The sequence below is a fragment of the Lepidochelys kempii genome, chromosome 7, assembly GCF_965140265.1.
Source record: "Lepidochelys kempii isolate rLepKem1 chromosome 7, rLepKem1.hap2, whole genome shotgun sequence".
Lineage (NCBI taxonomy): Eukaryota > Metazoa > Chordata > Testudines > Cheloniidae > Lepidochelys > Lepidochelys kempii.
Window position 1 is genome coordinate 89,403,057 of NC_133262.1, and position 14,486 is coordinate 89,417,542.

The window sequence follows — 14,486 nt, forward strand, 5'->3', positions numbered from 1 at the left end:
GTGGGTAAGTCATTATGCAAGGTAACCTATTTCCCCTTGTTTTTTCCTACCCCCTCCCCAGATGTTCTGGTTTAACTTGGATTTAAACTTGGAGAGTGGTCAGTTTGGATGAGCTATTACCAGCAGGAGAGTGAGTTTGTGTGTGTATGGGGGTGGGGGGGTGAGAAAACCTGGATTTGTGCTGGAAATGGCCCACCTTGATTATCATGCACATTGTAGGGAGAGTGGTCACTTTGGATGAGCTATTACCAGCAGGATAGTGAGTTTGTGTGTGTGGTTTTTGGGAGGGGGATGAGGGGGTGAGAGAACCTGGATTTGTGCAGGAAATGGCCCAACTTGATTATCATGCACATTATGTAGAGAGTTGTCACTTTGGATGGGCTATCACCAGCAGGAGAGTGAATTTGTGTGGGGGGATGGAGGGTGAGAAAACCTGGATTTGTGCTGGAAATGGCCCAACTTGATGATCACTTTAGATAAGCTATTACCAGCAGGACAGTGGGGTGGGAGGAGGTATTGTTTCATATTCTCTGTGTGTATATAAAGTCTGCTGCAGTTTCCACGGTATGCATCCAATGAAGTGAGCTGTAGCTCACGAAAGCTCATGCTCCAATAAATTGGTTAGTCTCTAAGATGCCACAAGTACTCCTTTTCTTTTTATAATGAAAACAGAAGGTGTTGCAAAATCGAGCAGTTCAAAGTAAAAAGCGTACTTTGTTATACCTCTCAAGGAGCTGTTGTGTGACATATGCCATGAGGCAAGGACAGACTAGCGGGATGCTTGATTGATCAAGATGCAGTTGTTTAATGCATTAATCTTTTATTTTTGGAGGTATTTGGTTAAATACTAGCTGAGGTAACATGAAACACATAGTCCCTATTGGACATTACATTACAAAATTGGGCAGAGTTTGTCTTTGGTCTCTGTTTGTAGAGCACACCGCACATTGTCACTTAGGGTACTAATGATAACAACAATAGTAATAAAAAAACTATCACACATTTTGGCATAACTATTCATCTTTTCACCTCTACTGGAAAAGTCTAAGGCTTAGGATCCAGGTCAGGACTGAGGAGCACTTGCTGACCTGTGTTAGGAAGCTGGCAAAGTTTGAGTCAATGTTACTTGTCTCTTGCTTTCAAAAGTGTCAATAACCACAGAAAAAAACAGTTAAAAACAGTAAATGCTCCTCTACTTGTGAAACATTAGTCTTGATTCACCGTAGCTAAAAAGTACCATATGTGGTCACAAAAGATTAAAGGAAAGAAAAATGAACCCATCTTTTAGATCCTCACTTAAATACTGGTAAATTTTGCACCTTATTTTGACACTTATTAGGCTTCAGTACAAACTTGTATAGTTAGTCAAAATTAGAGTAATTTAATTAACTACTTATTATGGTTAAGATCTTGGAAAGGATCCAGCAACAGGACAATATATTGCTAAAAATAGCAATGTAGATGGGAGGCATGACTTGGGGAAGTAGAAAGCCATGGAGGGCATGTACTTGGGCATCTCTTTACTCTTCTCACCAGCTACTCTGATATTTATACCCATGCTGGGGAAGTGGGGCTACTGAGTATATACTCTACATGCCACCATAAGTATGTAGCATAAACCTATCTAAACAGTTTCTGATCAATTTTAACATCTTTAGGTTTATCCATCCTTATAGCAGTCTTGCAAATGGTTCATTACATGAGCAACCTTATTTTAGTGCTTTCTTTTCCAGTATTCTTCATAGACCTTAAGATAAGATACTGGAAAGTATTTCTGTTTATCTTACATAAGCATTATTTACACACAAAAAGAAGGGAAAAAGTTGATTAGAATATATTTCATCAGCTATTGAGGTCAATGGTACTAGTCATGTAAAAGTTTGCAGGATCAGGCTCCTCATCTTAAGACTATGTTCTCTTTCAATTATGTTAAAATATCCTTTATGTTTTTAGTGGACATATTCTGTAGCTCTGTTATATAATGGCACCTTTCATTACATTAGTATATTGATTCAGACAGTGGCACATTAAAAACTTTAGAAAATAATTTGTATGCTGTAATAGTCTATAAGGAGTACTTGCAATTTCAGTGCTATCTCAAATCTAGATAACTGTGGCATTTTTATGGATCAGATATAAAAGAAAAGCAAAGTGTAAGATAATTGAAGCATTACATAGTGCCACTCTGTTTACTTAATACAGCAATTGTTGTGGCAAATGAATCAGGCATGAGGTTGAAATAAACATATTACAAAGGCTATAACAGATGGTGCTTTAATCCCTAATAAAATGTATATATATACAATTTTCATTTCAAGCCTGTGTAATTTAATGCTCATGTAAGATAAGACACTAGAAAACATTTCTCTTTGTCTGATGTCTAATGTAGAGTACAGGAAAATAAACCACTACTCATCAGAAATATACAGGTAACTCCCTGGCAAAGTTATTGTTCCATTTCATCTCAATACTAGGAGACAGTATTTGTTACTTTTATAGGTCTAGATCCAGGCACAGAGAAATCTTTTGTGTGCAGCTCTCCTTCCTCCAGAGTGAAAGTAAGACTTAGCAGCCTCCTGTTCCCTCTTCTTTTAAACCTCACAGAGGCCCCTCTGCCATCCAAGGTCTGCACAGAGGTAGAAAATGAGATTAGACAACCAGGGGAGAAGTGAGTATGTTAGGGACACATCATCTCTGCTCCAGCTCTGTGGAGTTTACCTGGGTAAACAATAAAGCCCCATGCTATATTATCTTTTCTGCTGAGCGCCCATCTCCAGTGGAATTCAGCTGCAAAGGAGTGAGGGTTCTGCCAAAGGCCAGAGCTGGTGCAAAGGCACATGAATCAGGGTATCTGCCAGGTTTCGGTAGGGTGTTGCAGCATGTGTGTGTGTGTGTGGGGGGGATCTCTGTAAGGGTGTCCTCCTGAAGAGTTCATCCCCCACAGACCTGTGTATGGATTTTACCACAGAGAGAATGATTTGGATGATAGTTTTATTAATTTACCTAATTTGTTAAAGAATATTGCCAATACTTTGGCAATATTTATTGAATGTCAGATTTTTCAACTGTCCAAGGCTCTTACAATAATCTTGAATACATAAGGGAGCATCTCACCATCCTGTTTTCCCCCCAAATATTCACAATTTTAAGGGATACTCCGTGTCAGATAACGTAAGTGTGATTATGGTCAGAAAAGTGACTATGGCCTCTTATTACATATTCAGAGTCACATCTGCTTATCTTTCTGATCAACATTTGGTGTTACTGCTTTTTACTCTTGGAGAGCCAATAAGGCTAAGGGATAATTTTCTGTTACAGCTAGATTCTGTTTTGGCACGTGCATAATCAAAAGACTTGCTGAATATTGTTGACTCTCTACTACTGCTGTTGCTGCATGATCCAGAAAGAGTACAGCTTGACTTCCAGAATCTAGGTTGAGTTTGCAGGGCTGAGAGTTAAAAATACCGAGCAGACTTGTCAACTCATTGAGAGACAATAAACATGGAACACTATGGTGCCATATTTGCAGAGTTCCTTGACAGAGACAAACTACAATCAAACGGTGTTTTACCTATAGTGCTTGTGGGACAATTCATGACCAATTCCATAACACACTACAATTTTATAAGAAACAATAGCAAGATTGGAACATTCTCAAGGTGAAATGAGTTTATAAGGTATAGTGACAGTACCTCACAATGAAGTCTGAGTGAGCCCCCTGCATTATCTGCTTCTCTGAGCGTATGTGCTCCTGCTGTCTTGTGTCCACTATGTGACGTTTCTTCAGTATCTTCATTGCAAATGTTTTGGATTCTTCACTTTTCAACTGGACCTTAAATAAAAGTGGCAAATATATTAGTTAGAAGCAGTGCCCGTAACTCCCTAATGATCTGGACTCCCTAACAATCTGGAATTTTAGATGGGCACATTTTAGCTCCTTCCAAAAATATTAGATCTTCTGGAGAATAGAAAGTTTGTTTCATAGGGGGATATAAACATAATTAAACAAACTGAAATAAAAATGAACCTAATTCTTAGAGCACTAAAGATGTACTAAAGATTTTTTTTCTTGTCTTCAGTATTCTGCAATCTCAGAGGGACTGACAAATTGACTTTCCTTCAGTTCCTCCACCCACCACAAATATGCTGTCTCCTTCTCCTACCTTTTTAACAATTTCCAACCTCATGACTGCACACCAGAACACCCCTTCTTCAATGGAACAGCAGTCTCATACTCCTGGAATGCTTACTCTCCTCAACTGACCCATCCTCCCCGCACAGAGCAACTCTGAATTTCATGATCGATTTTTCCTGTTCCTAGCATGACACCCCAGTGCAACCTATCTCCCACTCCTGATTTCTAGGACAAGAGAAGGATTTGGCAGAATGGGTAGATAGGTCACATTAAGAGGCCAGGCCAGGCCAGAGGAAGGACAGGAGGAGACTTTGTAGCAGCAATAATTTATTCCGGCATAAGTTATGATCCATTTCAGCTCCCAAGAGCTAGGAACCCTCCCTTCTTTCTAGCACAGTGTTCCTAGCTTCTCTCTTAGGAAATTAACTGCCCCTCCAGGGAATAACCATTTGGAAATTACCCAGTTTCTAATGCCTTAATAAAACACAAGTTTCAACTCATTGGATTTGTTCACTGTAAACCAGATTTCTAAACATGTGGCATATTGCTACACCCTGTCCACTGATACATTTGCTAGTACTGTATGCCATTGAATTGAAAAGCCACTTACAACAACTTTCTGTGTTGAGGGGAAAAACAGCCACACCAGCATTATATATTTCTTTCAGTTATACTCACAGCATAAAGGTGCTGGTTCTAATAAGTGTACAACTTTAATAAAAATCTTTTCTATAACTATCACATTTTCACTGACTCTGACAAGGAACTGTAGTCCTTGAAAGATTTAAATGGATTAGCAAAGCTAGCTTTCCAATGGTGCTGCTCTGGCATGTCTTTACTTTTAACCTTGACTGTCAACTAATCTATTTTTCTTGTTAAGAAAACAGATTTCTGTAAAGTTTAAGCTTTTTTTTTTTTTTGCTTAGCCTAAGCACAGGATTCACTTAAGATCCCTCACAAGTCAGAATATCTCCCTATGTGCAGTGGGCCAAATTCTGCATTGACTTACATCCTGTGAATTGACATCAGTATCCATTTGCAGACAATGGAGTTGAACAGTGTTTAAGTCAACAGAGAATTTGGCCTGATATATTAATCTGCTTTCACAGACAAGAATTTACTGGTATGGCATCTGAGGGGCTTTCAAGAATGCAGAACTAACAGAAGAGATCTGTCCTGTCTCCTCCCTTCTCCACAAATTAGTAAAATTTCTTAGAGTTGGCTAAGTGATATCTTATAGTCTAGCCACCCAAGACCACAAACAAACAAAAACCTCCCATGCTGAACAAATGGAATATAATTGCAAATTGGTAGACAAGCGGACATGCACTTAATAATCTTAGGATTATTGGGAGTGATTCACATGATCTTTTATGCAGTAGAAAAGGAAAATTGACCTCCAACCAGTTTCCTTGTAGCTATCACCAAATGACAGAATAAATTGATAATTCGCCCAACTGACCTACTACTTTGCTAAATTCCTTCTCTTGTTACAGTAAACCAGTCATATCACATCATGTTGTCACATTGTGAAGAGTGCACATAGCTAATTCAATTTTTTCCATATAGCACAGTGTATTATACAAATGCTATTTGGCAATTTTTACAAAAACGCAGAGACGAAGTCAGCTTTCCTTTTCAGGTTTCATTTTACAACCTCTCTATCAATGTACCCAGGATTTTGAAATGCAGGCCAGATCAGAACTCTAGTTTGTTTCTGAGGAAGGGACAATGTGGATGAAACAGCCTAATTTAAAAAAAAAAATCATTTTTATTAAAAAAATGACAACCATATTTTCTTAAGAGAAAAGAAAAAAAAATCTAGGTTGGTCTAAGAAAAGTCACCTTCACAAATTTTCCTAGCCTGTCTTTGAAAACTATAATCTTTAAATCCTTCCACTTTCCCATCAATCCTTGCTGAGTGGCTATGAAGACACTTCAAATGATTCAGTTCATGCCAACTGTGTAACAACAGAGTGGAAAGATCTGTAGATTGATTTGCTCAGAATCAGAGCTTTTACTGGAAATTAAACTGACATAACAGCTGTCCTCTCTAAACCCAGGGTAACACATATGGATATACTAAATTTAAACCAAGGGGTAGATCCTCAGCTGGTATAAATGTACACCAGATAGCACTACTTAAAGAGCAACGCTTGCCCATGTGATTCAGCAACAATGTTTAATAAATGTCAATCCATTTTTACACATATAACATTTTTATCATAAACTCTTTGATTTTTTAATTCTACTTCAGAAGTTTTATCTATAATGTCCATTTTTCTGGCATGGTTGACTGCTTTAGGTAAATTGTGAAGACCAAGGGCATGCTCGGACTCTGGTTTGGACTCACAGCCAATCTGTTCAAGATTGTCCCATACTATAGTGTTATGTTTAGCACCTGTGAGTTCTGCAAGCGGGTCTGTCTCTACAGAAATGGTTATATTATAGTTCTTCACATTTGTCATAGACATATCACATTTGCTTGCTGCCTCATGAAAAAAGGCTACAGAATCTCATGACAAGTAGTTTGTATGACACAGTGTGAGACTGATGAATTCTAATAAGATTAAGTTTCAGAGTAACAGCCGTGTTAGTCTGTATTCACAAAAAGAAAAGGAGGACTTGTGGCACCTTAGAGACTAACCAATTTATTTGAGCATAAGCTTTCGTGAGCTACAGCTCACTTCATCGGATGCATACTGTGGAAAATACAGAAGATGTTTGTAGGTTTATCACTACAAAAAAGGTTTTGTAGTGATAAACACCCATTTTTTCATGATTTGTGTGTATAAAAACAAACGTCTTCTGTATTTTCCACAGTATGCATCTGATGAAGTGAGCTGTAGCTCACGAAAGCTTATGCTCAAATAAATTGGTTAGTCTCTAAGGTGCCACAAGTACTCCTCTTCTTTTTGTGAATACAGACTAACACGGCTGTTACTCTGAAACAATTGAGTCTGTTGGGTTAACACAGTTGGGAAACTGGGGGTCTGTAGCACAGAGATTCAATCTAAGAGAGGTAGGATTGCAGGGTTGTACCCAGAAAGGGGTAAAGGTAGTAAAACCTGTCCCCCCAAGAGTGCACTGAAGAGAGACTAAACATAGTTTTCTTTGTAACAGTGACATTGCAAAATCTAGTTTGCTCTGTCAGGTACCCACATTTCTCAGTCTTCTATCAGAAATATGCATTCAATACAGAGAAAACAGCTGCCAACATTAATAATTTCAAACAAAAGCCAGTGCACCATCCATGGTGGTACTGCGGGCATTACAAACAGGACTTGTTTTCATTTGTCATTTATTTTTTATAGATAAATAGTTCAGAGAAAAACAACGAATATATAAACAATGGAATCAACAGAAAATCATTAGAAGATTGAACACAAAAGCTAAAGTACTAGCAACCAGTCTCAGCCTAATCTGTATCACAGAATTTTTTAAATTATATTTAGTGTTCCATTTTTTATATGTGAATTTTATTTATAGGGCATTACTACTGCCTACCTTTATTTTTAACGTTGACATATAATAAACATTTGTAATGATCTGAGTGATTTTCAGATCAATAACTTTTAAAATTTTATGATGACTGGTAATAACAATAAATCATACTTCCTCTTCCCTTTCTAGTAGGTCATTCTAAGAGCATGGATTTTTGCTAAGGGTTATGTCATTTATATCAAAGACCTTTTTTTTTTAAATGACTGGCTTTAGTGATGCAAGTAACTTACTGAAGGTTCCAAGGAAGCTTCAAAATAAATAAATAGTGCAAAAGTAGTTACTTTTTGGACAGAAAAAAACTCAGCAGTTTTCTTATTATCTAATAACAGTTCTACCCTCAGCTCCATACAGAACAGACAAAAAGCAACAACTAACCAATGCAAGGCATTGACCTACAGCCACAAGAAAATTCAGTCAAATTTTCCACTCACATTCCTAACTTACTTTAAATCACATAGGTATTGCAAGAGTTTGAGATCAGTGTGGGATTAATTTGTATTGTATCTTCTTGAGACACCAAACAAACCCAGGGAGTTTCAGACCCAGAGGCTTAAATTTGGATCTCCTTCCTTCCTATGGGTTTTGCCAGACCTTTTGGAAGTGAACTTAATGCTGATTTTACAGCCTGGAAATGGAAATCCTGCATTTGATTACAGGTAAAGTACAGGTGTTGCCACTGTAAACTTCCCCACCCTCTTCAGGGAGCCTCAAATCTCGTAAGTCTCCATGCCCAATCCATCTTTGGTGTTTCTGCTGAGATTGCCAAATAGTGCTAATTGTGCTGGTTGAGGTTATGATGTAAACTCCTGGATTCAGCCCACCAACTCATTTCTGTTAATCCACTGAACAGTCATCATCTCGTTATGATTTTCAGTAACTATTGACCTTTCTTAAGCCCAATGATTTAGATGGGAAAAGATTAATCTTTCGTTAACAAATGAATGATGTGGTCTCCTAATTAAGTCATACACTTAATAGGACTTTCATTTTTTTAAATTACAATTTTTAAAATGAAAAAAAAAAAAGCTTAAACTTTCCATATAATGATCATTATTGACCAAATGAGACAAGGGCAGCCAAGAACATTTGGCCACAGTTTTGACAAGAAAATGCCACACAAGGACACAGAAGCCAAAAATGTTTGTGTATCCCAACTCATCAAAAGGCTGACATGTTCAGTAGAAAGTTAGTTCAGCCTTCTGGGAAATCCACCACAAAAATTTGCCAAATATTCTTGCCGTGGAATGTATGAAGCAAAATTATTGGGGAATTTTGCAAATGAGCCATCCTTTTGGAATTTTAAAAACCTGCCTTTAACAACACAGCAAATTTCAAAGGCCCTAGAATAATTGCAGGTTCAGAGGGAGTCCTGCTGGACAGAACCACATCAATCACACCAATCACCTGCTCCTGAGGCCAGAATAGTAGCTGCGAGGGTCTACATAGTAGCTACTGGCTGACCTTTTCCCCTATCAGTTCTTTACAGGCTGGAAAACATACTGGTCATTTATCCTTCCTTCCACCCCTCTACAGTCTTCTTTTCAGTCTTCTCAGCTTTCAGAGCAGCATAGATCTGAACAAAGGACTTGTCTCCAGAAGTGGATGCCAACTCTCACTACCCATGTGAAGAGCCTTTTAAATATTATGTTTTTTTAAATCGGTGAAGGGGTAGAGACTGTGTAAGGAAAAAGTGTAGAGAAGTTGGAATCAGCTAAGCAATGACAATATTCAGAACTTATATTCACGGAAGGGCCCAGGATTCCAGAGACAGTGTGTGTGTGTATCCAATCCAAGCAGCACTTCACGCCTCCCACTGTGTTCAAAGATCTTCATGTTGCTCTGATATCTGGTCCACTACTTCAGTGCTCCCTCTAATCTGCACAGACTGAGTAGTGGAATGCAAAACAGACTGAACACTGAACCTGGTATTAGAGCAGTCTAGAGAGCTCTCAGTATACTGAGGAGTGTATGTCCCTATTTTTATGTCTTGGGCAAGGTCCCTTTTGCATTGAGCTTGTTAAAAACACAAAGCCTAAAAGTTATTGCTGAGCATGGCTTCTCTTTCTTTGATCTGTTTGTTGCAAATGAAATTATGAAGCAGAATTCCTGTTTCTCTTTCCACACTCTTTTCAGTAAACACAGTTGCAAACTGAAGTAACACTGATGCATTCTAACTGAAATGCAAAGGAAAAGGAATAAGGCAGAGAGTGGAGACAGAACTTATGGTCAGATTCCATGCTGAAGGGTGATGTATAAAAATCTAGGTTGAGAGATAAAATTAGATTAGATGAATTAGATTAGACAGCTCTGAAGGACTCTTTTGTTTGCAAATGAACTGCATCCCAATGACAGAGAGCGAGGTGAAACCTTGTTTAAACGTAAATCAGTCTGCAATGGTAACAACAGAAATGCTATGGGAAAAATTGTTTCCATTTATTGGCCCAGAGAGAATAGGACACACAGTATAGAGATTTGGTAAAGTTGTGTCTGCAACTTTAATTAGCATAAATTAAAGGTAACAGTACTAGGGAAAACAGACAGCTGTCTCCTCCCCACACAAGCTACCCATTAGATTAAGTTCAGAACAATTCCCAAACAAACAAAAGTAAATTCTTAACATGAGACTATCCCTCGCCTGTTCATGCAAAATCTAACTCATGATCAGCACCAAGCAAGCGCCATATCCTCATGTGTGGAATGTGGGTTTAAGGGAGGGGAGTCTCTTTCTGCACCAGGCAGCGTAGCCCTCACCTTTCCAAGCAATGTGCAGCAAGAATCCAGCTCGATATCACCCTGATATTGCCTTGGACTGCAGCAGCAAATCTGGCCCTCCTGCTACCTCAGTGAACTTGCACTGGGCACCTGCTACAGTTGCAATAAATAACTATCAATCTCCCTAGCCAAACCTCCTGTGTACTTCCAGGAAGGTAATTCCTCTCCCCCTCCCTCATTGCAATGAGGGAAGAGCTTTAAAAGGGAGGTGGCTGAAATTCAGAGCATAATGGGAAATCTAGCAGTAAAAAACAGGAAAGGGAAAAACAGAACAATACCAGGGAAGGGGAGGTGGGGCAAAGCAAACAGATGCAAATGGTTGTGTATGCCTGGGATGCACAATATAAGTGGGCCAGGGAGGTGTCCTCAAAATCCATGAATGGGTCAGTGGTATGGAAACTACGAGCCCCTGCCCATACACAAAGCTGACACCACTACCACTCCACATGACAGTCCAGTCATGCCATGTTTCATTGTGATGAACCAACTCCCATTATCATTTGTTTATTACAGTATTTTGAGTCATTAATATTAAAGTTCAACAGGTTTCTTTTAAGCAAACCTGAACAGATTCTGAAAATCCATTAATATGACAAGCTTCTTCGAAGAAAACATGAGGAAAACATGAGGACATTTAACTGAAATGGGCATCACTTTGCTGCCAACAGTTATGAATTCACATGACAGCTTCTACCCTCTTTGCTTTGAGAAAATATTACTGTTCAAAATGTCTTTAACAGCTCAAGGGTTTTCTGCTCTCTGGCTGTTGGGATGTTTAAAAATAACTGTTCAGATTAGAGGATTAGAGCCAGATCCTTGTAAAGAAATGTTTTAAAAATCCATTCAGAAAGAGGTGAAGAGCTTTCAATAATTAGAGTAATATCCATACAAAATTAGTTAGGCCAAGTTGCTAACATCTGGGAGAACAGAAGAAAACAGATCGACCTCTCTCACTCTTCTGAATTCTTATTTCGATAGACCTCAGTTGGCTTTTGCATGGCTCGCTCAGCTTAACGAGAAATGTTTCTCTGCTGGAACTACTCCAAAGTTGCTGCTCTGCTTGTGATGTGTAAAATGCTTTAGCTTCCAACACACACAATGCATGCAAAGACTGTTTTTTTTAATGAAGTTATATTTCACAGACAAATAGGCATTTTAACCCTGAAAACATTTTCCAGACTTCCAGCCAAATGAATGGTTAGCATGGAGGAAAAGAAAAGGCCTTCATGGGAAAATAGTTAAAGACACTCCATGATGTATTAGCAATGTGTATGTAGTTTCAATTAGAGTTGTATTGATAAATTGTTAGTCATCCTTCTGATTAATTAACCCTTAACAAATATTTACTAGAATGTGAAATAATTTTCCAAAGGAAGGATTTTTTAGTGAATATTACTGAGGAGGTTGTGATTAGTTAAAGCAGGCCCTGGAGTCCTCATGATGATCTTGACCCCTGTCATAATCTGGGTTTACAGTATGGTACAGAGACTGCACTGGTCCTCTTGTGATGAATGGAAGTCAGATAACCGTGCAATTTGTTTTGACTATTATACCTTTGATATTATTGAAATGCCTGTGGACTATGGCAGGGATGCACAAAGTTGTTCTTGAATAGCTCTGTTCTTTCTTTCCAGGTTTATGGATCTTGGGTAGCAGATAGAATACCCCTGGTCGGGGCTCTAAGGGTGTGTCTATGTAGATTTGTTCCTGTGTGTCTTCAGGGAGTTTCTTGAGTAGATGGTGTAGTTTCTTTTGGTAACCCTCAGTGGGATCAGAGACTAATGGCCTGTAGAATGTGGTGTCAGAGAGTTGCCTAGCAGCTTCTCGTTCATATTCTGACCTATTCATGACAACGGCACCTCCTTTGTCAGCCTTTTTGATTATGATGTCAGAGTTGTTTCTGAGGCTGTGGATGGCATTGTGTTCTTCACGGCTGAGGTTATGGGGCAAGTGATGCTGCTTTTCCACAGTTTCAGTCTGTGCACGTCAGCAGAAGCACTCTATGTAGAAGTCCAGTCTGTTGTTTCGACCTTCAGGAGGAGTCCACACAGAATCCTTCTTTTTTTTTTTTCGGTAGCGTTGGTAGGAAAGTTTCTGTGGGTTAGTACGCTGTTCAGTGGTGTGTTGGAAATATTCCCTGAGTCAGAGACGTCAAAAGTAGGATTCTAGGTCACTGCAAACTGTATCGTGATTGTGTGGGCGGTGGGGCAGAAAGTCAGGCCCCGCGATAGGACAGACTCTTCTGCCAGGCTAAGAGTATAGCTGGATAGATTAACAATATTGTTGGGTGAGTTAAGGGAACCACTGTTGTGGCCCCTTGTGGCATGTAGGAGTTTAGATAGTTTAGTGTCCTTTTTCCTCTGTAGAGAAGCAAAGTGTGGGTTGTAAATGGCTAGCACAGGTGATACCTCTTAACAAAAGAGGATCATCTGGATCATCTGACACTTTTGAAATTGTCTGCAAATACCCTGTAATACAGTTAATAGAGATATCTTGACATAACAAAACTCAGAAAACTATGATTGCTGTGGACAGGAACAGATTAAATCTACATGCTCATCCTACTATCTCTTTATCGTGATAGTAATAACTCACTCAAAAACTCTATCCACCAATTAAAATACAAGTGCCTTTTCTCTCCTGCCATCTACAAGGTTTCCTGCTTTCTCTGGTCTCCAAAATATGTATGTTTGACCAACTAAAATAGCAGCAGCTGTCACTGAGCATAGCATTTAGAGTACAGATATGCTAAAGAGAATGCAAGCTGAGTTATCTTAATCCTAACAGCTGAACTGCTGCATGAACAGGAGTAGCAAATATTTTTTCCAAGTAAAAGAGTACATATTTTTAATTCCAAAAGTATTCATGTTGTCCCAACATGAAATTGTTTTCTCTATTAATAGTACTCTTTTGCTTTACAAATTGTGCTCGCAAAAAATTTGTTGGAAGATATCTGCCTCCAAGTATTTTTCTGCATTCACTATTTCCGATTTGTTGGTACAGTGAATGTTTTGAATGCACTGTACCCATTTATTTAAGGCCTGATTCTGCATCCTTACTAAAATTGGCCCTGATATAGGATGCACTTAAGCATATTCTGAACTATAAATACATAAGTAATCCCACTGGAATCAGTGGGACTACTTATGTGATTAAAGTTAAAAATGCGGCTTAAATCTGCTCGATCAGGGTCATTGTGCAGCACATTATCTCATGAGTAGCCCACTTAAAGTTATTAAGATATTACTTAGTGTGAGTAAGGGGTGGCAGATTCTGGAACTTAGAGTTTCTGGCTTTGTTTTAATTGTGATGCTTGAAATTAAAAAAAAAAGTTAGAATTGAGTTTGTGGTGGATAGCAGCGTAAATCCAGGACTTGCAAATGGCTTTATTTCCTTGTTATTGAAAAAGATTAGATTTAATTAAATGACAAACCTCTGTTGTGGAGAGCACTAAATGTCGTATTGTTATGCAAGACAATTTAATTTTGAATGCTATGGAACATGGGAGGAAATCACCTGTAAAATTATACATTGTACGGAGATGTGTTCATAAACATGCACGCTAATGATCCTATTAAAATTAATTTGCCTATTTAATTAATCATACCCACTTAATCAAATATTGCACTTTGCTAACAATCTTTAACAATGTATTTTGGTTCCACTACTAAGAATTTATATTCAGGCTTTTGACAACATATGTTATGCTTTTACCAGAGAGTACTTATTTAACTTTTTGTCCCAGTATAAACCTTAAAGGCAAATCTTACAGTCAAAGACGTTGGAGAACAGAAGAAAACATGTGAGTAATACATACCATTCTATGCATAAAGTCATCCCAATAAAAGTTAAGTACTAGAATAAGTGTTATTTAGTTAATATATATTAAATGAAATATAAATCACATTACTGTTTTTCTTGAAAATAATATTCAGTTCTACAATCATTCACATGCTCACTTTTATTTCCCATTTTAATTAAGAAATCTAGATTTAAAACAAATCCTCTTTCTACACATTGTTGTCAGAGCAAGCTGTATAACACATTGGCTTCTTTGAGGTCAATTGGAGTTTTG

The 14,486-nt window shown here is 38.2% G+C and overlaps 1 protein-coding gene across 3 annotated transcripts in view; it reads right to left on the reverse strand.

Moving 5' to 3' along the window:
• The window catches only part of PRKG1 (protein kinase cGMP-dependent 1), a 901,242-nt gene that overhangs the window by 24,467 nt on the left and 862,289 nt on the right, over positions 1 to 14,486 (reverse strand). For all 3 annotated transcript variants that reach the window (XM_073353692.1, XM_073353693.1, XM_073353691.1), the window contains one exon: positions 3,693 to 3,832. In XM_073353692.1, coding sequence (XP_073209793.1) covers positions 3,693 to 3,832 — 140 coding nt within the window. The remainder of the gene's footprint in view (positions 1 to 3,692; positions 3,833 to 14,486) is intronic.